This window comes from Anabrus simplex, chromosome 7 (genome assembly GCF_040414725.1).
Source record: "Anabrus simplex isolate iqAnaSimp1 chromosome 7, ASM4041472v1, whole genome shotgun sequence".
Classification (NCBI taxonomy): Eukaryota; Metazoa; Arthropoda; class Insecta; order Orthoptera; family Tettigoniidae; genus Anabrus; species Anabrus simplex.
The window spans coordinates 335,430,371-335,458,159 of record NC_090271.1 but is presented as its reverse complement, the minus strand read 5'-3'; the positions used below and the strand labels follow the sequence as shown (position 1 = coordinate 335,458,159).

At 40.6% G+C, this 27,789-nt stretch overlaps 1 protein-coding gene across 3 annotated transcripts in view; it reads left to right on the top strand.

Moving 5' to 3' along the window:
- Window positions 1-6,653: 6,653 nt before the first annotated feature.
- LOC136877157 (calcium-activated chloride channel regulator 4) overlaps window positions 6,654-27,789 on the top strand; it is a 115,804-nt gene continuing 94,668 nt past the window's right edge. For all 3 annotated transcript variants that reach the window (XM_067150966.2, XM_067150967.2, XM_067150969.2), the window contains exons 1-4: window positions 6,654-6,807; window positions 12,864-12,952; window positions 16,222-16,351; window positions 24,673-24,800. In XM_067150966.2, the coding sequence (XP_067007067.2) occupies window positions 6,733-6,807; window positions 12,864-12,952; window positions 16,222-16,351; window positions 24,673-24,800 (422 nt within the window). In that variant the 5' untranslated portion in view covers window positions 6,654-6,732. The remainder of the gene's footprint in view (window positions 6,808-12,863; window positions 12,953-16,221; window positions 16,352-24,672; window positions 24,801-27,789) is intronic.

Here is a 27,789-nt window from a genome sequence, read left to right as displayed (position 1 = left end):
CAATGCAAACTGAATGCTATTGCCAACAAATGATTAATTTAAATCACATATTGATCGAAAGTTGAGCGGGATAGGCCAGAAGACATGGAAAAAGGATTTTTTTTTTTTACACGACAATGTGCCGTCTCACACAGCAAAACCAGTGAAAGACACCTTGGAATTGCTTGGATGGAACATCCTTCCTCACCCACTGTACTCCCCCAACCTGGCACCATCTGACTATCACCTCTTCGCATCAATGGAGCATGCGCTCGCAGAGCAGCACTTCAGCAATTTCAAGGAAGTTGGAAAAAGGCTTGACGAGTGGTTTGCCACAAAAGACAAGCAGTTTTTCTGGCATGGTATTCATAACTTACCTGTAAGATGGGTGAAGTGTGTAGAAGTCGATGGCCAATATTTTGAATAAATGAAAAATGAATTTCCCTTGAAAATTTTATGTTTTCTTTAACACAAAAACTGGCAAAAACGTATGCATACACCTGGTAAATGAGCGAAGCTTGGTGCCACTCAGGAGAGAGATCACTTCTACTTGGCACAGACCAACTTACTCGCAATCCAATGTTTTACTGAATAAGAATCTCATATTTGGAGTTTTCCATATTGACTGTATACCTAGTACAAGAAAAATGATAAATTGGTCCACCTTAGTCAATACAAGTATATCTTAAAAGAAAGTTTTAAGAAAATTCACACGACTGATACATGTTTTATTAACTTTATATTCTGTCTTTAAGGCTGAAGGTCCAGTGGAGCCAAAACCAGTCATTTATCTCATGCTCAGTAAAAACAAGACTCATCATGATCATTGTTTTCTACAGGTAAAGCTTTTCAGAAAACCGTAAGATATCTGTTGCCAGTTCAGTAAGAACTGAGAATTTATAAGATAGATAAATGATGCAGTTTTTCATTTACCAAATCAGGTGGTGATGATGGTGGTGGTGATTATTATTTTAAAAGGAAGTACAACTAGGCAACCATCCTCTATTAACACTAATTAGAGGGAAAAAATGGAAGGGATCCAACACTTCAAAAAATGAAGGTATCGGTCAAAGAAAAACAAGGGCCACGAAGGGTGTGAAAAGAAAGACTCCCTAGGCCTCGAGTGCTCTAATGCCATCGGGGGCAGAAAAGAGCAAGAATTGACCAAGGGAGATTGGATAGGATAGATGAAAGTGAGGAGCCTGGCACAAGTAAATGGAAGCTATGTCAGGACTTAGCTAAGGGCCCCATGGTTGCCAACCCACGCTTCCAAGATAAGAGCCCCTGGGGTCCCATTTAGTCACCTCTTATGATAGGGGATACCGTGGGTGTTATTCTACCACCCCCACCCACAGGAGGATTACCAAGCCATGATGAGTCTTCATGTTCTTATGATAGACGCAAATTCTTCCACAGTTTTTTAGAGCAAGTTCTGCAGCCACACCAAATAATATCACGAAAGCTATTTCTAATATTTTCAAACACAAAATAAGAGATTAAATTAATTTGGCTGTATTTATTTCATAAATGCTCAATGAAACATCTCATATTCTGCACAAATCACAATTGTCAACAGTTCTGGGTTATGTACATGAAACCAAAATATGTGAATGATTTTTGGGATTTATGGATGTCATAGTGCTGATAGGATTTCTGATGGCTTACTCATGAACAGCAGTAACTTCAGAATCACAGATAAATTAGAAGGCAAATGTATGATGGAGCCTCAATGATGGGGAATCGTGTGAGAAGCATACAAATGAAAGTGCTTGCATCTTATCCAAATGTTGTCTTCAGACATTGTTACACTCATTCTTTAGATACTGTACTACAGGAGAGCTTGGCGATAATCAGAGATTATAATAATTATAATAATTATTATAATTATTTGTTTCAAACAGTAAGGGGCCTTACTGAGTTGATTCTTTTTAAAAGAACATATGCTTTGTAGGAGCTTGTGCAGAAGTGGTCGTGGACAGTTGCTCCAACCAGAAGGAATTTTAAGTCTATACTTTATCATATAGTAAGCTTCATGAAATATTCACAAATGTTATTGAACATCCAGATAACTGGGATGGTTTTGGTGTTGCTCAATGAATTTTAATGAGGATTTAATTAAATTTACAAGCTTCCTAAACTGGTTTTCGACTATTTCTTGTACAATAAACTCTGTTGAATCTTCCTTTTCTGCCCTGAGGAGTATTAACACCTACTCAGATATAAGATACACATAGGCTGATTTTTAAGTTTTGGCAACCATACCCTAGCACAGCCGTGTTCTGTCATTCTTGCCAAAGGTTACTGACCTGCATCCCCTCCCTCGGAGACATGACCTCGTCCTTCTCCCTCCACGTCCATTCACAGTGGCCAGGTAAAGATGAGCAGTTGTGAACAAGCACTCGCGAATGACAGTCGCTATATTTTCCGAGAATTAACAGAGAAACTGGTTAAAAATCCAATGTGCTACAGGTTGTAGGGCATGACAGTGTCACCAATGACTGTGAGAGATGTGCGGTGCAGCTGCATTACCTTACAGAACAGTAGCGAGGAGGGTTGCAGCCTTCTGACAACGATCAGTAAGTGTCGAACATCTACAGACTGTGTCCACATCAGTGGAGATGAATCGGAACGTACTGATTCATGAATTAGCCAAGATACAGGACTGGCAGATTCAACTGTCTTTCACATCCTGAAGAACTGCCTGAACATGCGGAAAAATTGCATCAAATTGGGTTCCGCATGAGTAAATGTACATGAAGAAATGGCTGCAGTATGATGCTGCTCGTATGAAAGGAGAGGACTTCTTATGGGATATCATTGCCATTGATGAGACCTGAGCTGAACCACAGCCGAAACACCAATCAAACAAGTGGCATTATCATGGGTCACCACGAAAACAGACAGTTTGGCTGATCCCTACCAGTGTGAAGGCAATGCTGAGTCTTGCCTATGATTGGGATGGTGTGAACTTAATGCATACCAAACCCCCACAGCAGACCATTAAAACAACATACTACTGTTCATTTTTGCAAAACAATCTGTGAGCAGCTCTGAGAAGGAAACGGTGGCACTTCATGGATAACCCGTCTATCGTTCTGCATGACAATACTAGGACACACACACAGCAGAAGTTTTGTCTTAATTGTTTAATCACTGGAGCTGGGAGGTGCTCTATCACCCCACAATACACTCTCCGGATTTAAGTCCCTGAGACTTCGATCTAATCCCTAAGATGAAGGATCCACTACATTGAAGATGTTTTACAGGCCACCGACCACTCTCTTCACACCATCGACGGACTGGGCAGTGCTAATGGAATCCAACAGCTTCCGCATCACTGGGAACATGTTGTATGCAACGCTAGAGACTATATCAAAGGCCTATGAAACTTAGAACCATGAATGTATGCTATGTATCAGTAAATGAAATAGTTGCCAAAACTTAAAAACCAACCATTGTGTAAGGAATAAGAGAGGTTGAGTGATGGTAAACTTAACTACCAAACAAGCAAACAGTCGTATTACGATACCATCAATGAGAAGTTCATTATGCAAGAAAGAAGAGTGGAGCTGATGTTCAAGTAAAAGCAGGTAAAACTGAATGTTTCTATTATTATATAATTCATATGACAGAACACACTCAAAAAGGTTCATTACATGAGAGAGAATGCAGATTGATCGATAGTTGGAACACTCACTGACCTTACCGTTCCAGATGGGTACAGACTCAAGGAACTGTATCTTCCTCCATGATCCCATTAAAGAGGATTACAAGAAATTCAGCACCACATTGTCCAAGCACTTGCTAGACCTCAACTGGCGTGTTGTCAGGAATTTCAATTTTTCATTCTATCATTGGCCTGTTGTATTTCTGCCATTGTAACTGGAGGAACTGGTCAAAGGGAAGGTCTGGCACTTGTAATTGGGTGAGTAAACTCCTTCACTCAATCAATCAGTCACTACTGATCTGCATTCCCCAGTCCTTGTTGCAAACTGCACCGATCCAGAATTGTAGTTGGGTTTTACAGAACTTGATAGTTAGCATCTTGTTATGGGAGGAATGGTGTGAGGCAAGAAGGGAAGAGAAGGACTCAAACCATAGTTTATGGAATAATAATAATAATAATTATTATTATTATTATTATTATTATTATTATTGTTGTTGTTGTTGTTGTTGTACCGGGCGGTACACCTCCGCGCCGCTAATTCAAACTTTGCACCAGTTGAAACTCCTCTACTGGAGGAAGCCTGAACTTTAACGACCGTGTTAAGTCTCAAGTTTCTCAGAAGATGTCCCTACTTGTAAATTTTGAAGTGTTCTGAACTGTGTCGTTTTCGATGTATTTTTGTTTTCCCTGTAGCAAGAAGTGTGAACATTCTCTTCTAGATGGTACCTCTTATGAACTTTATGAACTACAATTGTGCACTCTAGTGCGAACTGTAGGAACCTTTTTTTTTTTTTTTTTTTTTTTTTTTTTGTGTGAAGAAATTTAGTATTTATAAGTTTGTTCTTTATTAAATTTCTCTCTGCCATTTTTTAAGTTGGCAACGTTAATCCTTTCTTTCCGCCAGTTTTGAAATTGGCCAATCATAAATTTTTGTAATTAATTTTTCCACCAATCCTAGATGTCTTCTTCAGTTTTGACTTGTAATCTTTTGGCCGTCCAATAAAATGCTTGTGGGCGGGTATTATCATTCATGAAAGGTCTCGAATGTTCCGCGAGGGTATATAAACTGCTGATTTTCGGGTCTCTGCGCCACTTCAGTAACATCTATCATTGTGTAAATTATGTAGCAGGGGGCGGGAAGCGCCTCTTTCGTCGCGCAGCGGTTCATCAATAAGGTAATGGCCTTTTAATAACTTCTTTTCTTGCTAGCTCAGCAGTTTAACTCTCGGGACAGGTTCGATACCTCTTACCATGTAACTTTCCTCTAAAATGTAAAAGACTCTTGGTATAAATTCTATCTCTTTAAACTACAAATTGGGATAGAGAGTGCCTAACCCTCTCGAGCTCCCTTTCATATTGTTTTTGAGGTGACTACGTTTTCTCAACCATTTTTCTTCGTTTCGTAATGTAATAAGTTTTCCTATCGTGTCACCTCTTTAGTATGGGATTAGCCCTTGCATATGCGGCCTAGTGCCAAATAGGTTTTAAATAAAGTGTATTAGGAGTGCAAGGACGCCTCCTCTCAAGTTGGTATTTTGGAGGCCATGTAATTGTCCTGTTTCTTTATTGAGTAGGCCTCAGTAGGTTGGGTATTTTTACCCCTGTTTTCATGTGCTTGGAGGTCAACTTGAAGGTGGAGTTTGGTGTGGCCTTTGATAGGCTGGAACTTTGAGAGCGGGTTGCTCTTCCCAAAAAAAAAATTGTTTCTGCGTGCCTCGAGGAGGCTTTACTGTGTAATTGGGAGCAAGAGCTCCTGGGCATGATTGGGGTTTTCTGCCCCTTTGTCAAACCTGGTATCTGGCTAAAGTTGGGCTAATTGCTCAAGAATTATGTGTCTGGCTCTCGGAGTCCAAATCCTGTAACACTGTAATTGTACATGCTCGATTTGTTGCTAGGCTACTGAGTACCTGTTATATTTGTTATTTCTTGATCTTAAAAAGAAAATATAACCTTGTTAAATTTTAAATTAACTTTAATTTTGTAGATTGAGACCTATTCATCCCAGCACCTTCTTTCACCTCTAACTACCACGGATAACTCCGTAACAATTATTATTATTATTATTATTATTATTATTATTATTATTATTATTATTAAGCTGGGATACCCACCATTTCCCAGGGCAATTTATATTCAATTTATCTGCAGCTTGACAAGTCAAAATGTATAAAATAAATAATGTGCTGAAGCAGAGTTAGCAAGCAAGTGAGAAATGATGAACTTTTAGAAGGGCCAATGAAGAAAGAAGTCTAGGTCTCTTTTAACTGTGCCATACTTCCTGAAGAGACAGCGATTTATTTTCTTGGGTCATGCTACGGCAAGATGTAGAAGGCCTTAAAATGTGCTTTTCAGTGTCCTTAGGATTCCGAAGTTTTGTTTGTTACTTTGATATGATTAAAATGAGTCATTTCTGGTCCCTCTAAGTAGATTAGAACAACCATTTTCTCACACCAAGGTAACAAACAAAAAATTTAAGATATTGATCACACTCTCATGAAGATGACTGAAAACATGTAAATAACCTCATATCCAGTCAAAATAGCTATGAAACTGATCCATGCTTCAAGTTTATTAATATATAGATGCATAATTTGATAGAAGCTCCATAAATTAACTAATTAATTAATTAAAATGCAATTATTTTCATGTCCTGAGCATGTTTAATATTTGAATCTTAGTACACCTTGGATACAGCACCTTGAGCTCATGTGAACTAATCTAAGAAAATAAATGTCATTTATAAACGTATGGTTCACATAGGTAGACTATATATCAGTTTCCTGTTGACTCACAGATCTTCGGAAACCAGATTACACCCATCTTCCAGGGAGAGATATACAATCATGAATTTAACAGCTGTGCGTTTTCTGCAGATGTGATAATAATATGACTCCCTGCCTCTCCTTATCTAATCTGACATTGTTTGCATAGCATGCCACTTAATCAACACTATAAAATGTGATTCATTGAAGTTTTACCTTCCCAAGTGCCAGTATCCTTTCAGTATGAGAGCCAGATACCTGTTTGTTGCTTTATGTGCCCTGAGTAGCGTATATTCAGAGGAAAGTAGCCACAAGAATAAGACAATGGAATCAATAGACAATTCAGCCAAGGGTAGAGTCCTCCTCCTAATTGATGTATCAGCTAGTTTGCAATTAGAGGTGAGTGATCTTTAAGTTCACTAATCAAAATATAAGTTGTAAAGAGTAGTTTATACTAAAGGTGTTTTTGACAGGTAATTCATTCCCAAGGGTGGGAAAAAGATAAGAAAACAGAATATGACCTTTTGTTCACAGCAACTTTGTTCTGAAATTTGATGGTTAATTATTTAAGACCACAATTATGGTTTTAAGGGTCAAATATTGAGGTCATTGGTTTCATTTATGGTATTGCTAAAAGATCTTTCAATTATTTTCTGCAGTAGTCAATACTAACTTGGTGATAAGCTGCAACTAGTTAACATATTCCTTGCCAATTAGATGTCTGACAAGCCAGAATGAGTTATCTACTTGCACATTAGTATGGACATGGGAATAATTTTCTTTTATAACTCATCCAAGGTTTGCTGAAGAAGGATTATTCAATGATACAGACCATTATCTGATCTGCAGCAAAATATCACTATGCTTAGGATAGATAAAGTGAAAACTGCCTGGTGGTGATGGTGGTGATTATTGTTTTGTGAGAACTGAACAACCATCCTCTATTAGCACTAATCAGAGGGGGAAAATTGAAGGGATTGGACACTTTGAAAAATGAAGATATTGACCAAAGAAAGACAAGAGTCACGAAGAGCGTGAAAATGTTAATTTTAAGGACATTTCCTCTAAAGCATTACTTTGTCAATTTATATATTTTTCATCTAAACAGTGTTATGTGGCTGAAGATGTTGATAATATACTAAACATGTACCACTTTTAACCATTAAATTGCATTAAGCAAACATTGTATCGACTAGGTGGAAAATAAATAAATACTTAATTGTGAATCTATTGAAGTGCGATACGGACCATGAAGCTGATTTAAAATGTCCAATAATGGACCATTTATATTGGTATTATAAATTTGCTCATTCAGGACAAATATTTCAGATTCCCTATGGGAATCAACATCTATATCATCTGATGGCCAAGCAGGCATCAATTTTTAATGATGAGACAAAGTCTCTTAGTGCATTGGCACTGCTGGTGGCTCCAGTTAGCCTACGCAGTGGCCTCCACAGTATGCACTAGCCAGCGTATTGGTAGGTGTGCTAGGTACCAACTGATGGGCCCACCCTAGCACACGAGGGCAAAACGCTGGCAACCAAGAATGAGCTAGCTGGAAAATTTAAAATGTCCAATAACGGACCATTTATATTGGTATTATAACTTTGCTCATTCAGGACAAATATTTCAGATTCCCTATGGGAATCAACATCTATATCATCAGGGATGGTTAATGTCGGTTATGGATGACGCTAGAGTTGTCATCCAATGATGTCCCATACGTACTCAATTGCGGACAGACTGGTGGATACAGCAGGACAATGCAACATGTTGACACTCTGTAGAGCATGCTGGGTTACAACAGCGGCATGGGGGCATGCATTATCCTGCTGGAAAACACCCCCGGAAATGCTGTTCATGAATGGCAGCACAACAGGTCGAATCACCAGACGGACGTACACACCTGCAGTCAGGGTGCGTGGGATAACCACGAGAGTGCTCCTGATGTCATACAAAATTGCTCCCGAGACCAGAACTCCCAGTATAGGTCCAGTGTGTCGACACTGCAGACAGGTGGAATGCTGGCGTTCACCTGGGCTCCTTCTCAGCAACACACGGCCATCACTAACACCAAGGCACCACCGGCTTTTATTGGAAAACACAACGGATCTCCACTCCATCCTCCAATGAGCTCTCGCTTAACACCACTGACGTCGCAGACAGTGGTGGTTTGGGGTAAGTTGAATGCGCGGATGGTGTCTGGCTCGCAGCTGCCCTTCAAGTAACTGATTTTGAACATTTTGCTGCATCACTATGGTGCCAACTGCCGCTCGAATTGCTACTGCAGGCGCAGTCCACTGTGCCACAACTATATGCCAAATACGGCGGTCCTCCCTCACGGTGGTGCCACGGGGACGTCCGGAGCCCAGTCTTCCTGCGAACATATCTTCTCATGACCACTGCACGCATGCACAGTGGAGACATTCCTGCTAAGTCGTTCTGCAATAGCGCGGAAGGAAAACCCACCTTCACGTAACCCTATTATACGGCCTTGTTCAACCGCAGTGAGCTGTTGATACTGGCCTCTTCGTCATTGTAAAGGCATTCTTGACCCACTCACAGTCACTCTGTCCAATCTCACAGGTAACTAACGCTCTCGCACAATACAGCTCATATTTAAAGCAAACCTGATGTGCAACATCATAGGGCTGCTACTAGCACCACGCTAATGCAATTCACGGGAAATTTGAATCAACATCATCTTTCAGATGTATAAATATGCCTACCAACGTTCTTTAATCTAGCAAACCCCTTTTTGATATCTGGATATTTTTTTCTGTCAGTGTAGCTCCAAACAAGAACTCATATAGATAGATGAAAGAAACAGAGTAAAACATTGCAGAGTCTGAAAAGAACTCATGGGAAGATTTTGGTAGTAACCTGGAAAAGCTTCATCAAACGGTGTGAAACCATTCTGTACTGTAATAAACAATCTTAGAAAGGGAAGGAAAATGAATAGCATTTTGGGTAATCCAGTTGAACACCGGGTGAGTTGGCCATGCAATTAGGAGCGCGCAGCTGTGAGCTCGCAGCCGGGAGATAGTGGGTTCGAATCCCACTGTCGGCAGCCCTGAAGATGGTTTTCCGTGGTTTCCCATTTTCACACCAGGCAAATGCCGGGGCTGTACCTTAATTAGGGCCATGGCCGCATCCTTCCCATTCCTAGCCCTTTCCTGTCCCATCATCGGCATAAGACCTCTCTGTGTCGGTGCGATGTAAAGCAAACAAGAAAAAATCCAGTTTAACTAATTGCAGATCCTAGGGAATTGTCAGACAAAGGGAAGAAATATTTTAAAGATCTACTCAACATAAAAGGAAATCTTTCTACTGAAGTGTCAAACAATGGAGTACATAGATAGGAGAAAAAGGATGACAATAAAATTATGTTTGAGGAAGCAAAAAGATGATAAATAATCTAAACTGTCATAAAGCAGCAGAAATATATGAAATTAGACCTGAAATATACTGGGAAGGCAGAGAGTAATAGGATTAGCATGGAATGCAAGTAGGATGCCTTCTGATTGTGCAATATCAGTAATTATACCCATCTATAAGCAAGGGAACAGAAAGAATTGCAACAACTATCGAGATATTTCATTGATCAGTATACAGAGGGTGGTTTGGAATCTTTGGGGATGACGTTTGAAGGGTAATTAGCTTATGAAAAGCCATGTCTCCACCAACAATAATGCTTAATTGGAAAGCCAGCATTTCTCGCCATAGCCCGACAACGTAATTTTCATTGCAGCAGAATTTTTGCAGTGCTAGCAAGTCTATCTTCTCCCACTCCTCTTGACAGGGTTTCCAGAGGCTATTGATAGTGCATGGACATCTATTACATAAGGTCCTTTTTAGGAGTCCAAATGCATAGAAGTCCATGGGTGACCCACCGAGTCCCTTCATCGGAATGTCAGTAAAAGGAATTGCACAGATTCCAGTTTTCATCTCCATTCTCTCTAAGAACAGATGACTTGAACAAGAGGTGTGGCTGGATGCTTTATCTTGATGTACCCATACCTGATTTTCTGCGCTCCCATGCAGTACTGGGATATCTGTGTTGTAAATGGATGTTAAAACTCTTGCTAATAGTATGTAGAGTTCACCTTCGCATTATTAGTGACACGGCGAATGGTTAACTTGTCACTGTAACAGTATACAGTGATGATCATGAAACCCTTTTGAAAACTTTCCTGGCATTCTTTATACAATGTTTGATAATAATTTTTTTTTTTTTTTTTTTCTCTAGGGCAGTAGTAAATCAAACAGAGCTTGTTCCAATCATTAAGGTACACATATGTTTCATCTAATGTCACCACATTTTTCCATCTGTCCCATTCCAGATAGCTCTCTTACAGCTTTCTTGCATTGGTGCAACATTCCAAAATGTGACGAGACAACGGATTGTGAACTCGGAACGTACACCGCTTTTCTAATTGCAGGTCCTTGTTGATTATGGTGCTAACTGTTGAAACAGACGTCTCCAACTTACATACAATAGTCCTTCGGAGGGCAGGATTACCACCTGAGACGAGGGCCTTCACTTTCCTCACTATTTCTGGTGTACAGCTGGTGGCTAGTCGTGGATTTGCCTGTTTTTTCTGCTCTGGAATTTAGCCCAGTCGGCCTTTGCCTTTTTTATTCAATACAGCACTGATCCTGTTCTTTGATATCAAGAAATCACAGTTCTTGCACATTCCTTGGATTGCAGAATAGCTACACTGAGCATTAGAAAGGGCTGTTAGGTAGCTCTCCCATTAAGGGTCAATCAGCTTCAGCATCGTTGTAGCTAATGTCAGGAAACTCTACACACATGTTCTCAGTACTGACGTGAATCATCACTCCCCATACTGACATGCTCAAGTTGATAATAGCGCCACCAGCAGCCTTCAAACTCATCACCAGAGATCCCAAACAACCTTCTGTACCAGGAAAGGTGTTCACAGATATTTTGAAAAGGAGGGTGCGATCAGTAGTAAAGCGTAAGTTGGATGAAAACCAAGGGCTATCAGGACTAGATTTTCAGTATGTACCAAGTAGAGTATAAGTGCTATGAGAGGAATAGACATTTATGCCTATATTGCATAGATCTAGAAAAGACATGCGACAGAATACCAAGAGGAAAGGTGTAATCTGTACTGAGGGATTATGGAATTAGGAGTAGGTTATTACAGGCATTACAGGCCTGTTGTCAATGTTGACAATCAGGCAGTGAAGAGAACTGGTGGTAAAGTAAGTTCCTAGTTACAGGGTTAGACAAGGCTGAAATCTTTCACCTTTTTTAGTCATAATAAACACTTGTCTATAGAAAGACAGGAACTTTGAAAGGAACACAAAATAGGACAGCCACAATTAGGAAGAGGGAAAATTAGAAAGAAAATACAAAAAGACAAGGACAATCTCCCAGTAATGGGAAGAGGGAGAATTAGAATCAATCAATCAATCAATCAATCAATCAATCAATCAATCAATCAATCACTACTGACCTGCATTTAGGTCGGTCGCCCAGATAGCAGATTCCCTATATGTTTTTATCTAAATAATGACTTAAATAACTGCAAAGAAATTGGAAATTTATTGAACATCTCCCTTGGTAAGTTATTCCAATCCCTAACTCCCCTTTCTATAAACGAATATTTGCCCCAATTTGTCCTCTATTGTACTCTTAAAGTTATGCTTTGAAAAATCAGTCGAGGAGTGTTTAAGACAGTGTCACTAACCTGCTGTCTACAAATATGCATACTGTGAGTTATGTGTTGACTTGCACGTTACCTGTCAGTAATTCTCTAGTCCTGTAAATCAACTGTCACAGTTACTTGTGTTGAGCACGTTTAATGTAATATTATGGATTACCCTTCCCAAATAATTCAATGATTACATGATATTACATTTATTGCATTCTGTTTTTATTCATCCATTTCACTTCCATTTTATCTTTCAAGGCTAGTATCTCTTGTTGCTTTAGTCCACAGCAGCTATAAACATTTTGTAGTGCATGTACTTACCTGTCACATTCACAGTTTTCATGTATCACGATTTATCAGATTCTTCCTTTCTAAGAAGAATTTTTGTCATCATCCCATTATGTCCCATGCATGTACAATTGGCTTAAATTTCAGGATCTTGGTGAGTCATCATAGAGTTGCAGTGCCTCAGAGAGTTTTCTTTACTTTGTACCATGTGATGAGAGGCATTTGGTTGAAACCACTTTTCCCTTTGCGAAAATCAAATAATCATAAATATGTCTTCCAGTCATGGCCATCCATCAATGGCTGCTAATTTCAAATGACAGCCAAGCATAAGACACAGCCTGCATGGTTACTAGGTAACATTGTCGGGCCACCCATCCATACTTTACATCACAGCCTGCATGGCTGCTATGGTACCTGTCTATTGATTACTATACAGTACTTATGCATAAAGATGCAGTCATTTTATTTTTCCTTTTTCAGAGCAGAAAATATAAATTACGAGCAGCTCTTGCACAATGGATTGAAAACTACGCACCAGATGGAATCATATTGAGTATAGTGAAATTCTCGTAAGTAAATGTGGATTATATTTCTTACCAGTCTTCAGACTTAAGAACTTAACAAACTCTTCAGTGCTGATATCCATTATGTATTGATAACAAATATACTGAAATAATACCAACTTATTTCTATTTTTGGCAGTAAATGAATTACCAGGTTTAAGCACTCTCAAGTATTTCGAAACAAACCGTAGATATTCATTTAGACTGAGAGCAAGTATTTCAATTTTCAAAACAGTTTAACACTCTCCAATCAAGTAGTATAGGCTCATCTGGAATTGTACTAACAAGGAAACCCTTCCAACTGTAGGTCTCCGATCTGATTGAGATTTGGTACGACGAGTTTAGTAGGAACGTTTTAGTCAGCCTTATCAAAATTAGATGCTCAATTGTACATTTAGAACCTGTTTTGGGTGTCAAAGTTTACTTACTTAAGCACCACATAGACAGGAATGAGTGGCAGGAACGAGGCAGAGGTGAGAAAGTAATATATGTGTGGGAGAGAAAGAATAGGAGTATGACACATGAACTGGCTAGCCACCCTGCCTGTACCTGCTCACTCCTGTCTATACAGTGCTTAAATGAGAAAACTTTGACACCCCAAAAAGAGTGCTAAATATATGACTGGATAAAGCATTCCTCCTGAAGTCGTCGTACCGAATTTCAATCAGATTGGAGACTCACAGTTGGAAGGGTTTCCTTGTAAGGGAAATATTGAAAAAAAAAATTGTGGCTGTTTCTAGCCTGGTGCAGCCCTCGTAAAGTAGATACTCCAACAAAGGTGGGTGGTGTCTGCTACGAATAGGATACTGCATCTTATTGTTTCTGCTGGATGAATTCATTAAATTTTGACATAAGCTACATGCCAACAAGAATGACTTTGAGTGCCAGTAGCTTCAACTGCATAATCTGTAATGTTGTCTATTAAAGAAAACTACATTTGTTTAGTGCTTCCTCTGTAGATTTGGAGTTGTAATGGACAGTTAGGACACCCCTCAAACCAAGTGGTCAGGGCAATGCTTCAAGTACGACTAGTGCACCCTAGGAGATATTGTCAATATTTGACTATATACACACAATGAAATATCTCATTAAAACGCACATTATATGGGCCATCATCCAGAGAGACAGGATGTTCCATGTTGTCACAGGCAATTTACATATCTTTCCTTCAGTTATTCATTGGCAATGGAGATAGAAGGCAGTTCGTTTTTAGGAAAGTTTATTCCAATGAAGCTCAACTTGTAGGATTCCAGCAATATATAGCAGATATCTTGGATTCAGGAGGTCAAATGGACTGTATCGCGATTGACATGTCTAAAGCATTTGATACGGTGATCATGGGAGACTGCTGGCAAAAATGAGTGCAATTGGACTAGACAAAAGAGTGACTGAATGGGTTGCTATATTTCTAGAAAATAGATCTCAGAGAATTAGAGTAGGTGAAGCTTTATCCGACCCTGTAATAATTAAGAGGGGAATTCCTCAGGGCAGTATTATTGGACCTTTATATTTTCTTATATTTATAAATGATTTGAGTAAAGGAGTGGAATCAGAGGTAAGGCTTTTTGCAGATGATGTTATTCTGTACAGAGTAATAAATAAGTTACAAGATTGTGAGCAACTGCAATGTGACCTCGATAATGTTGTGAGATGGACAGCAGGCAATGGTATGTTGATAAACGGGGTTGAAAGTCAGGTTGTGAGTTTCACAAATAGGAAAAGTCCTCTCAGTTTATATTACTGCGTTGATGGGGTGAAATTTCCTTTTGGGGATCATTGTAAGTATTTAGGTGTTAATATAAGGAAAGATTTCATTGGGGTAATCACATAAATGGGATTGTAAATAAAGGGTACAGATCTCTGAACATGGTTGTGAGGGTGTTTAGGGGTTGTAGTAAGGATGTAAAGGAGAGGGCATATAAGACTCTGGTAAGACGCCAACTAGAGTATGGTTCCAGCGTATGGAGTCCTCAGCAGGATTACTTGATTCAAGAACCGGAAAAAATCCATAGAAAAGCAGCTCGATTTGTTCTGGGTGATTTCCGACAAAAGAGTAGCGTTACAAAAATGTTGCAAAGTTTGGGCTGGGAAGAACTGGGAGAAAAAGGACGAGCTGCTCGACTAAGTGGTATGTTACAAGTAACTATTCTCATTTTGGTTCCATATTGAAGATGACGTATGTCTCGAATATTATTACAATTTTGTAAGTCCACCTGTATTGTATTGAACAGGTGGACTTAAAAAATATTGTCATAATATCCGAGACATAAGTGGTATGTTCTGAGCTGTCAGCGGAGCGATGGCATGGAATGACATTAGTAGACGAATAAGTTTGAGTGGCATTTATAAAAGTACAAAAGATCACAACATGAAAATAAAGTTGGAATTCAAGAGGACAAACTGGGGCAAATATTCATTCCTAGGAAGGGGAGTTAGGGATTGGAACAACTTACCAAAGGAGATGTTCAATAAATTTCCAATTTCTTTGAAATCATTTAGGAAAAGGCCAGGAAAACAACAGACAGGGAATCTGCCACCTGGGCGACTGCCCTAAATGCAGATCAGGATTGATTGATTGATTGATTGATTGATTGATTGATTGATTGATTGATTGATTGATTGATTGATTGATTGATTGATTGATTGATTGATTGATTGATTGATTGATTGATTGATTGATTGATTGATTGATTGATTGATTGATTGATTGATTGATTGATTGATTCCCTAAACAAGGAGAGGTCATTACACTAGGTGGGTCAGGAATGATCATTGATGCATAACAACACAAAATCAAGACAGATATCTGATCATCTCTGCTTTGCAATAGCACATTGTTATACGGTAGTGAGGGATCTCCAGAATAAGCTCAAGATTGTACCAGGACTGGTAATTTCTGATCAAACAGTAAGGACGTCATTGAGGGATGCTAGTGTTAGAGGCCAGTGACCAATTTAAGCACCCCATTTCATGTCACAGCACAAATCAGCTTGCCTCTGGTTCACCCATCACTATGCAATTAGCAATGTCAACATTGGAGGACTAGTAAAAATTAGCTAAACTATTGATACGGTATATGCCGCCTGGCCAATAATGCTAAATGCAGATCAATGATGATGATGATGATGACAACGATGATGAATTGTTGACCTGGGCAGCATAAAAGTTAAAAAATGTATGTTATCTCTTTTACTGACCACTTTGCTTACTGTATACTTCTATATTTGGGAATTGCAAAACATCTGATGATTACAGGCACTATATCTTATTTCCAGTTGTCGAGCCAAAGAACTCCATGGACCTACTATATTAAATTCAAAATCAAGAAAAGGATTGATACATATTCTCCCAATCAGATCTGAAGGAAAATCGTGCATTTACCATGGCATCCAGAAAGCTATAGAGGTAATGTATTAGTGTATACTATCTATTTTATTCTGAAAGCACCTCGAAACAACAATCTTCATCTGTAACATTCTTCTTGGTATTCAGGTAAGTATAATCTCTTCATTAAATGCTTATACTGCATGGTAGGACTGAAAAGCCATGTCATATGGAGACTAGAGGATCCAATACTGGCACTGATAGCAGTTAATCTGAATGTAGCATCTTCCTGCATTTTTCCTCCTTTCCAGGTTATAACCCTTAGTCCAAATAATATTTAAGTATAAACACAGAGAAATATTGTTATCAAACAGTTTCCTCACATGAAACTACTTGGATATGATGACCAAAATTTTCCCTGATCCCTACTATGAAGCAACAAGCACATAAACAACAGCCCAATAAAGTAAAGATACTGTATACAATACATTATCTTAGAAATCTAACAAAATATGAAACTTCGCCTTGTTTCAAACTTTTTAAAGTCCATGGAATTTTTCCTGACATTTACAGACCAGTCTAAAAGTGTGAGAATTAGTGTCCAAAATCGTACATCTATCTTCATCCTATGAAATAAAATATTTCTTGCCATACTCTTAACCACTCAGCGCAGGAACAATCACAGCACACACCACTCGCTAGGAGCGTAATATGTGCAATATTGGAATAACTGTAACTCACTAGATTTGACACATAAGTACACAAAATTTTGGTACAATATAACACACACTTTCTATTCTAAATCACAAAATACCTCCCTTTGAACCACTTACGTAGACATACCTTCCCACTGAAATTCACAGACACCTGTCACAGGGCTTAACATTTCATACATTGCTATCACTCCACTTCCTGCATTCATTTCTGTCACAGCAAAATCAATTACCGAACAAATATCATCAGAATTAAGATCACTTTCACCTGTTCAAAAGCAAACAAATATTCTCATCAGATAGTCACACTTTACAGTTTCCTGCCATGATCAGTTATCACAGTGATAAATAAAAAGCACGAGTATTCCCCCTAAAATAATTAGGAATAGGATGTAGGAAAATCAGAAAGAGGTTGATATGAAATTCAAGTTGTTCAAAGGAAAAGAAATGGTATATATCCACCTAAAGGAAGATGAAATAATACACTATTCCTGTGTAAAAGAAAGTTTTACATAGTTCACAATCCCCATGAGAGATGGTAGCACTATTCAGTGGCATATGATTTTGGTGTCAGAGCTCCAACAAGCAGCATTGAGGTCTAGTACATTACACTCCAGCCAGTGCTGTGCTAACATGGCCTTGTGGGCAGGCAATGAGGTTTCACAAGCCTTTCCAGAATGTTGCATTGGTAGTTGGTGCCATTTGCTATCATCTCTCTTTCTTCAGAAATGCAGTGATGTGTCACTCTTACACGATGCTCCCAAAAAAAAACATCATTAATTATGGACAGTGACCTCTTTCTACTTTTGGTAAATTGACGGCTGCTTCCTAAGAGCTGCAAACAAACATTAAATTATTTTGGTTGTTCAGGTTTCCTTCTCTGGTGAAAATGTTCTTGTCCAGGAAAGAATTTGAATGTGACTGGCATTTACATATTTCTTCAATAGTTTCTTGACACTTTGGCTCTTATCTAAACTAAAGCTATTGTGAGTCACTGTCAGATGCTTCTTAGGTCTCTAAGTCTAAGGTCTTTAATGATGCAAAACATTATTTTGTGTCAGGTTTTCAATTTCCTGTGTAATGGTTCTTTGTTGTGGAGCAGATTTCTTTGAATTCTTTTACAGACATATTTGGTGGATGATGGTGTTTATATTTTGCACAGCAAACCACTTCCAGCCCTATCATTGACAGAGGAAACCTCGCTGTATTGCTTAAAGGTTTGAGACACACATTTCCTTATTATTCACAGCAGTCATTTCAAGTCACATACTTCCATTGGAGTCTTGTTGCTCTTGTGTATGCAATCACAGTGAAATGGCCTGGCTCCATGGCTAAATGGTTAGCGTGCTGGCCGTTGGTCCAGAGGTTCCCGGGTTGGGGATTTTAACCTTCACGGGTTAATTCCACTGGCTTGGGGACTGGGTGTTTGTGCTGTCCCCAACATTCCTGCAACTCTCACACCACATATAACACTATCCTCCACCACAATCACACACAGTTACCTGCACATGGCAGATGCCTCCCACCCTCATCGGAGGGTCTGCCTTACAAGGGCTGCCCTCGGCTAGAAATAGCCAAATGGAAATTCTAAGTTTCCATGGAGGAAATTAGATATTTTTCCACCAATAGAGCATATCAAAAATCAGATAAAAAATTAGATGTATGGCTTTTCAGGCGTTTGCTCTATTAACCAGCGTTTCGTCTTAGGTCTGATACTAGACTCATCAGAGTGGGATGTGTCAGACCCTACCCACTGACGCTGAGGTGATAAAGAAAGGATTCAAGAAGAAGACAGTTAGAGGGGTATGTGTTGTACATACCATAAAAGAAGTTAGAGAACTGGCACAGGGAGACCAGGACAACAAGGCAGGACCCAGGGGAGAACCGCAAAGCACCTTGCACAAGCAAACCCCCACAAACACCATAAGGAGAAGGGACAAGAAATTTATTGTAGAGCTACGTATCTCGAGCGCGTATTCCAGAAATGTTGCTACACTGATGTACAGAAGCATATTACAAATATGGTGTTGGTATAATGGAAGGATGAAGTTCGGGTGTGGAACAGGGGGGTGAACGGTTGGTGGCGGTGGGGTGGGTATGCAAAGGGGTGAAAGGTGGAGGGAGGTCGGTACGAGGTGGGGAGCGAGAAGGCTCCACTTGATATGTTCGCCTGCGGAATTGGACGCCGGTAGCGATGAGATGGTTTACGTCAGCAGCTGATGGAAGTTGGAGGCGAATCATGAAAGTCGGGCCGTCGTTGTTAAAGATGCGGAACGCCCGACGAGCGGGGATGCCAGCCAGTTGCAGTTCGTGCAGTAGATCCCGTTCGGTGACGGCAGGGTCATCCCCACCGATGACACAGCTCGGAGATGGAAACAACTGACGAGCTGGAATGGAGGCGTCTTCATTGCCTTGGGTGAGTGGCGGAGCGGCGACGGTGGCATCCATGAGTTTGGCAGGGGGCAGCTGGGGACTGGTTAGAGTGGTAGATAGGGAGGTGGAGGGTGTAGACATGATAGGGGAGGGATGACTATACGTAATAGTGGTGGTAGAAGAAGACGGAGAAAGGTGGACAGAAGTGGTGACGGTGGTGGTAGTAGTAGTAATAGTAGGTGAGGAATGATAGACGAAAGTAGTGGTAGTAGTAGTAATCGGAGCGATGGAGGGGGGCGTGACTTTGATAGGGAAGTCAGGATTGGAGGCCAGTTGTTGTAAAATATGTTCAGGAATAGGGACCGCTGCATAGAGTTCATCAAAGAGGAATGCACCTTTCTTGATGTAGGTCTTCGGTGTCTCCGGATAATGAAAAAAGACCACAATGTTGGGGGAAGGTTGACCAGATGTAGCATCTTGGAGGCGGAAAACCACTTGAGCTGCGACTCCGTAGTTGAGAAACCAAGTGCGGATGTCAGCTGGAGAATGAATGGTGTCCACATTCTTGATGAGACATGAGTAAGACGGCACGGTGAGGGAAGGCGACAGGCAACTAGGCGTCTGCCCGGTTGTTTATTCTTGGACCGACTGAGTAGCAGGAGAGAAGAGGGCCACCCAGCCGAAAAAATTGTGGACATGTGACGTATGTAGAGGATGGCACAGGTGAACGTGCGTGCAAGAATGTTTTCATTCCCCACCCTGAAGGTGTGGGGCAGGCCACCTGAAGGGTTACGCCCTCTCTCTGGCCGTGAGCATGGGCGGGTTGAGGAGATTTAATAGAAGAAGGAGAGGGGAAGGGAGATGTGTGATTAAGGTGTGGGGATTACAGGCGCCTCGGCTAAGTTTTTTTTTTTAATATATAAAAGAGAGATGAATCTGTATTGAGCAGCAATACAATGCAAGATATTAAATACAGTGCTTTACATGATGATGTGACAGAAAAGATGGAGGGCTAGGAGGTGGTAAAATGAGGAGAATTTAACAAGGGAAGTGAGTATAAGATGGAAAAGGTCCGGGTTAGGTAAGGGAGGCATAAAGTAGTTGGGAGGTGGTGGAGCGGTGAGATGAGGACGAGGAGATTGGGGAGATGGGACGGGCCGGGGACGGGTGGGTAGTGTGTGATTACGGTGCAATGGAAGTGGAGAAGAATGAGAGGGTTCAACCCAATGATAGCGGCCATAGATGTGGATGCCTTGGTCTATAAGGCGCTGGACGTCGGTGTGTGTCGGCAGCTGGAGTCTCACCAGAAATGTGGGACTGTCGGAGTTATAGATGCGGGATGCTCTCTTGACAGGTACTCCGGCCTGGCGAAGGTCACGGGTGATGGCAGCAGGTGCTACGTTGGGGTCCATACCGCGCAGAACACAGCTGTAAGTTAAGGTATGATCAGATGGCGGTGGTGGCGAAGATGAACGTGCCGCATTGTCAGGAGGTTTGGTAGAAGTTCCCTCGTTAGACAGTGGTTGAGACGTTTCCTGGCGACGTGTCTGCTCAGGGTTGGGAGGGAGAGGAAGAGAGGTCAGGAGAGGAGATGGATGGGACGAGGTGGTAGTAGTAATAGAAGTCATGGGAGAAAGTTGTGTAGAAGTAATGGCGATAGTGGGAGTAGTCATGGTAGGAACAGGTACAGTAGGCAAAATGTTGGGAGAGATAGGAACAGAGATGGGAGTAGTTGCGATGGTGTTAGGGGTGCAACAAGAAGATGATGTAAGTGGGGGTGGTGTATACGGTGGAGGCAGGCGAGCAGTAGGCGGTACAGGTTCTTGAGTGTTGGTGTGTGCTGGTATACATGATACACGATGACATCTGTGCTGGACAACCATGCCGGTAGCTCGGATGGAATGGCTGGTACTGGCAGAATGGAAATGAAGAAGAATCTCTGGTGCAGGAACAGAGCCATAAGACACTGAAGACACCGAGCGGGCGAAGTTCATTAGCAATGTCTTCAACCGACAGAGCTGGATCAACATCACTTACTAGGAGAGTAGACATGGCTGGCTGGGGAAGGCCGTCAACCCAACTTGGGGACAGCCGATATGCTAATTTGCTCGGCGAAGAACGAAGTATAGATGTGGCATCCTCCGGCCGATCAAAAATACAGGAAGAGACAAAGAAGCGATGAGTCCTCGTTCAGAGAACTCCTCGTGTGTGTATGTATGTATCTCAATCCAGGTGAACTAACTAACTAAGTAACTAACAATGCTTTCATTCCCCACCCTGAAGGGGTGGGGTGGGCCAGCAGGCCACCTGGAGGGTAACTCCCTCTCTCTGGCCAAGAGATGCGGGCAGGTTGGGGAGATGTGACGAAAGAAGGAGGTGGGTAAAGGATGTGAATATGTAGGAGATGGGAGGGGAAATGTGCCTATGCCTAAGTATGAATGGATAAGTTAAGGAGATGAGGTTAAGGGTGTGTAGGTTATCTAGAGCTCTATTGACAGATTTACAAATGGTAAGTACAACGATGTGATTACAAATACATGTGTTATCAAGATACCTGGGAAGATGTGAAATGCAAGGGAGGAAGTGCTGGGGTAGATGTGTAAAGTAAGAAGATGGAGGGAGGCGGTTAAATGGTTAAGAGAAGCAGTGAGAAGACGGAGGAGGTCAAATGTTGGAAGGGGAGAAGGGAGGAAGCCGTTGTGAGGAGGGGGTGGGCATACTGGTGGAGGTGGAAAAATGGGAAGAGGAATTGGCCGGGGGCGACGATATGGACGATCTGAGCTCTGGCGACCAGGTGAAGGCGGGGAAAGAGAGGGCTTGACGCGATAAAAATGGTTGTGGACACGGGCACTGGTGGCGATGAGCTGTTTAACTGCTCCGGATATAGGCAGCTGGAGGCGTACCATAAAAGTTGGGCTGGAGGCGTTCCGGATCCGAATGGCTTGTCGGACGGGAACACCGGCTGTACGGAGTTCTTGGAAGATGTCCCTGTCGGAGAAGTCTGGAGGGATTCCATGGAGCACACAGCTGTACACGGCAGAAGTGGACGGTGAAGGCGGCTGGGTCGATGATGACTGTTGTGCGGTGCTAGCCGGCGGAGATGGCGGTGGCGTAATTGTGACAGACGAGGCCGGCAGGTTAGCAGGAACTTGCTGAAAGGCAGGAGGCGCAGAAATAGGAAGAGAGGATGACATAACAGGGGAGGGATGACAAGTGGTAACAATGGTGACGGGAAGTGAGGAAGGGAGAAGGACGGATGGTATTGTGGTGGTAATTGTGCTGGTTGTCGGGATGGTGAGAGTTGAGGGCAGAAGCATTGTCTGAAATGGAGACGCATTGACAGTGGGGACAAGGGTTAGGTTGGCAGAAAGCTGGTCTTCAATGTATGGAGGGGTTGGTACCACTGCATAGGTCCGACGGTGAATCGTTGCGCCCGAAGTGTAAAGACATTGAAGGGCAGCCTCGTCTCTGAGATGAACCAGAATCTGTGAAGAAGGTGCAGAGGTGAGGCCATCAACCAGTCGATAGACATTGTGGACCGGAAGGCCAGCAGCACAAAGGTCGTCGAAGAATTAATCTTCGGGAACGGCAAGATCCACGCCGGGAATTATGCAAAAAGCCATGGTCGTAGGGAAGTCGACAGCCAACGAGGCGTCAACTGATTTGCTAATTGAGGTCGGCTGAGTAGCAGATATAGGTGAAGGCCACCCGGCCGAAAAAAGATTGCTGAAGAGAAAACAATGCCCAATTGTACAGAGATGTGGTTTTGTGTGCCAATTGTGTGTGTCCAGGTGAACTTATCAGAAGCCTATTTAAGAGGCACAGTCTGATAACTGCATACGGGAGATAAAACTCCACAATGGAATTAATGCCCGCCTAGCAATTGATTGATTGATTGATTGATTGATTGATTGATTGATTGATTGATTGATTGATTGATTGATTGATTGATTGATTGATTGATTGATTGATTGATTGATTGATTGATTGATTGATTGATTGATTGATCGATCGATCGATCGATTGATTGATTGATTGATTGATTGATTGATTGATTGATTGATTGATTGATTGATTGATTGATTGATTGATTGATTGATTGATTGATTGATTGATTGATTGATTGATTGATCTTCATTCCATTCTGTGCACTAACAAATCTTCAAGTCTTTTCGTTTCAGGAACTTGGATGATATTATTGCTTAGTTGCAAAAGGTACTGTAGGGGTAACCTAATATATTATTGCTGATTCTGTAAACTAGGGACAGAATTTATGGCACAACTAGATATCATTTGTCCAATACACACATTGCCTATAAACTTGTATAATTCTATTAGCCCATAACAGAATTTTATGAAAGTTTCAAGCAGAGTTCAATGCCATTTGTATTTAATTTTACTGTTTAAATTTGTTCTGAAAACATAGAACAGCACTAATTTATTGGCAAAGTTTAGAGAAAATTCTGCATGTTACTAAGCCAAGAAATCTCACAATACTAACTGCTACGTAAGGTGCACCACCAGAACCTTGAGGGATATCCCGCACTATTGCCCTTACAGATGGATATGACTTGATTTTCTTAATCATCGGGATATCCCTCAGCCAATATAACAGCATTTATAATTTAAAGAAAATCGATCCACCTTTTCAAGCGTGTACATAACAGAAAATATGTTTTTGTGTGTTTCCACAATAAGAATAGTAAACTATTCAACATTGTAATTTTTAAAACAAACATTATTCATTTTAGAGTACCAACAGACAATGGTATTAAAGTCGCCTTTTATCTGATTAAGAGTTAAAGTTTTTAGATACAGACTACATGGAATATTTTTTAAGAACTGTTTACATAAGTTATGTGTGTGAGTTTTTGATGATAATTTATAGTCCCTAACTTATTGGGATCCAACTCCATTAGACTGTCATTTTATCTTAAAGTGTTATATATTAGATACAGACTGTAATAAATATTTTGAATGTGCATATGTTAGGTGTTTCAGCGATCACCTATGGACCTAGCTTCTTGGGATATAAGACCCATTCAACTTGTTTTTATTAAGATATTTGGAATGTTACTACATCCTTATCTAACAATGTGTTGTTGTGAATAGGTGAGGTTGGACAAAACTAGTATTATTCAATGAAAAATTGTGTAGTGATTAGGTGGTAAAATAAAGGCTTTTAGTAAGAACAGTAAGTAAATACAATAATGTGTTCCTTCCTTTCATCTGTGCTTGTACTGAAATACACATATTTCAGCCATTCACTACTTTACATCAGGAAGTGTCTAGTAACTGTTGATATTATAATTGCAGGTAGCTTCTCCGGGCACAGTCATAGTGACTATGACAAATGGTGACATATCAGAAACCAAAGAAGAAATTCATGCTGTTAAGGAATTGGTTAGAAATGCACATATGACATCTATAACAATAGTTCTGGGGTAAGTACAGAGCCCTCACTGTGTCCTTGTAGTTCAGAGGTGGTGGTAGTGATTATTGTATTAAAAAGAAGTACAACCAAACCATGCAACCATTACCCTTTCTCTAATCAGAGGAAAAAATAGGAAGAGTTTCTACACTTGGAAGAATGAGGGTAATGGCAAAGGAAAGGGGAGGGTCATGAAGGATACACTAGGCCTTGCAAACCTGATACTGTAATAGGTGAATCAAATATAAACCGGAATTTTTTTTTTACAATTTTATTGAATTCACCAATGAATACACAACAAGCACCTCATTTTTCTACATAGTCTCCCGAATATGACACACAATTTTGCCACCAAAAAAAAAAGAAGAAGAACGTGTGTGCAGCCAGTTGCACTGCATCGTCATGAAATCACTTTCCTCCCTGTTCTTCTTTCATTGGTCAAAACAAGTGGTAGTCACAAAGTGACTGTAAGGAGGGTGTTCCAGAGGTGTCCACTGCATTTCCTCCCATGTTACAACAGCAGTGTGTGGCCTTGCATTCTGGTGCAGGAAAAGAACATCTCGGATCAGCTGCTGGCGATGTTTGTTTGGACCAAAAGATGGCAGTAATAGGCTGCAATCCTTTGTTCATGCAGGAAATCCACAAGCAAAATGCCCACACAGTTTCAAAAAACAGTTGCAGAAAGGTGTGTTTTGGCCTTAACTGGGCCAGCTGCACCTCATTCTCGCCACTCCATGCTTGCTTGTTTTGACTCCGGGGTGTAATGATGAACACAGGCTTCATCAGAAGTCACAACAAAACACAAAATGCCATATCCTTCCTCTTTGTAGTGATTCAAATGCCTCCGATAAAGATCCTGGCAGAATTCTTTTTGTTCCTGGGTGAGAAGATGAGGAACCCACAAGGCAGAAAATTTCCTAAGGTTGAGTTCATCATTGATGATGACTTGAACACTTCCACAGCTTATTCCTACGAGCAAAACAATCTCAGACATTTTTATACACCTATCTTCTTCAATAAGGTCACCTACAGTACGAACGCTGTCTGCAGTGATGCTTGTCTGCGGTCGTCTTTGGTGGGGCTCGTTTTCCATTTTTTCTCCTCATACCAAAAATGTTTGTGCCATTCATACACCCGGGTCTTTGAAAGGGCTGCATCCCCAAACTGTGCACGGAGCCTTCTCAAAATTTCTGAGGCTTTGGTGCCATCTTTCGTCAGAAACTTGATGATGATACGCTGTGCAACAGACATGTTTACCTCTTGCTCACTCATGGAATACTGAAGCGAGCGGTCATTCTGTGGTGTGTGAAGTGCCAAGACCCCTACTCTGGACATCCCCACCAACATCCTGTCAAAGCCTGACCCATTTCCGCTCACTAATTTTAAATTCCGGTTTATATTTGATGCACCTGGTACTTTCAGAGAACAAGATTTGACCTAGGGACGTTGGATAAGAAAGATGAAGTGAGGAGGTTGACCCATACAATAGAGGAAAATTTGATTGATCCACCTTTTTTTCAATACATATGTTGTTAATATAATCACATTTTTTATTCAGTACCAGTTTCAGTGTCTGTGGACACCATCATCAGCTGAAACAAGTCATCTGAATAAAGATATACAAATATGTAGTACATACAGTATAATAGACCCTTAGTAATAAGTGACATTGATAGGATGAAGTAAAAATACAATGCTTAAAAGAATATAAACAAGTTATGTGCTTGTTGGTCAAAGTATAAAATGAAAGTGAAGATATTAACAAATGTTTAAAGACTTGATCACTGTGGCATGGTTAAAAAGTCTCAAGCGTAGCACTGCTAAACACTGAGTGAAAATAAAACATGGACATCCAAAAACTGTCGTAGTATGCAGTCCTTCCACAGAGTATTGAATATAAAGTAACATAAGTAAGTTTGATGGTGGCTTGTAACATCAACTCATAAAAAGAAGCCATCAATTATGAGGTACTCAAAGAAGTGGATCATATTACAGGCACAGAGAGAGTAGATATATGGCCAGAAAGTTCTTGATCCAATTTGGAACCTGAAGTATGAAGAGAAAGTTAAGAGTTAAAATGAAATCTTGGAAATAGGGCAAAACACTGTAAAGTTGAGTAGGAGACTCACCTCGAACGGCCTGATGTGTGTGTGGAGAGTGGCAAGGAGCAAGTGCTGGAGTTTGCTAGAAGCATAGAACATCGTTAAGGGAGGGGAAAGGGTTGGGTCAGAAAGGGGAAGAGGAGGGGAGATGGAGGGGACGGAATCAGGTGGGCGTGGTAGGAAAGGATAACATGATAACGTGTGACGTATAATCTGAAAAAACAAGCTGTTTTTAGGGAGTTTAAAACTGAAATAAGAGAATCAAATAAAATTCTGGGCTTTTCAGAAATGTCGTTCAAGTTGAGAATAGGATTGAAATATTGGCCTAGATGTATGTAAGAGGCTTCTTTTCACACTTCAGGTTCTGAATTGGATCGAGAACTTTCTGGCCATATATCTACTTTCTCTTCGCTTGTAATATGATCCACTTCTTTGGGCACCTCATAATTGATGGCTTCTTTTTATGAGTTGATGTTACAAGCCACCATCAAACTTACTTATGTTACATTATTGTCAATACTCCGTGGAAGGACTGGATGTCCATGTTTTATTTTCACCCAGTGTTTAGCAGTGCTACGCTTGAGACTTTTTAACCATTCCAAAATGATCAAGTCTTTAAACATTTGTTAATATCTTCACTTTCATTTTATACTTTGACCAACAAGCACATAACTTGTTTATATTTTTTTAAGCATTGTATTTTTTCTTCATTCTAATAATGTCACTTATAAGGGTCTATTATATGTACTAATATCTTTGCTCATACGACCTGTTTCAGCTGATGATAGTGTCCATAGATACCGAAACCGGTCATGAATATAAAATGGTGTGATTATATTAACAACATATTATGTATTGAAAAAAGGTGGATCAATCAAATTTCCTTCAATTGTATGTTAT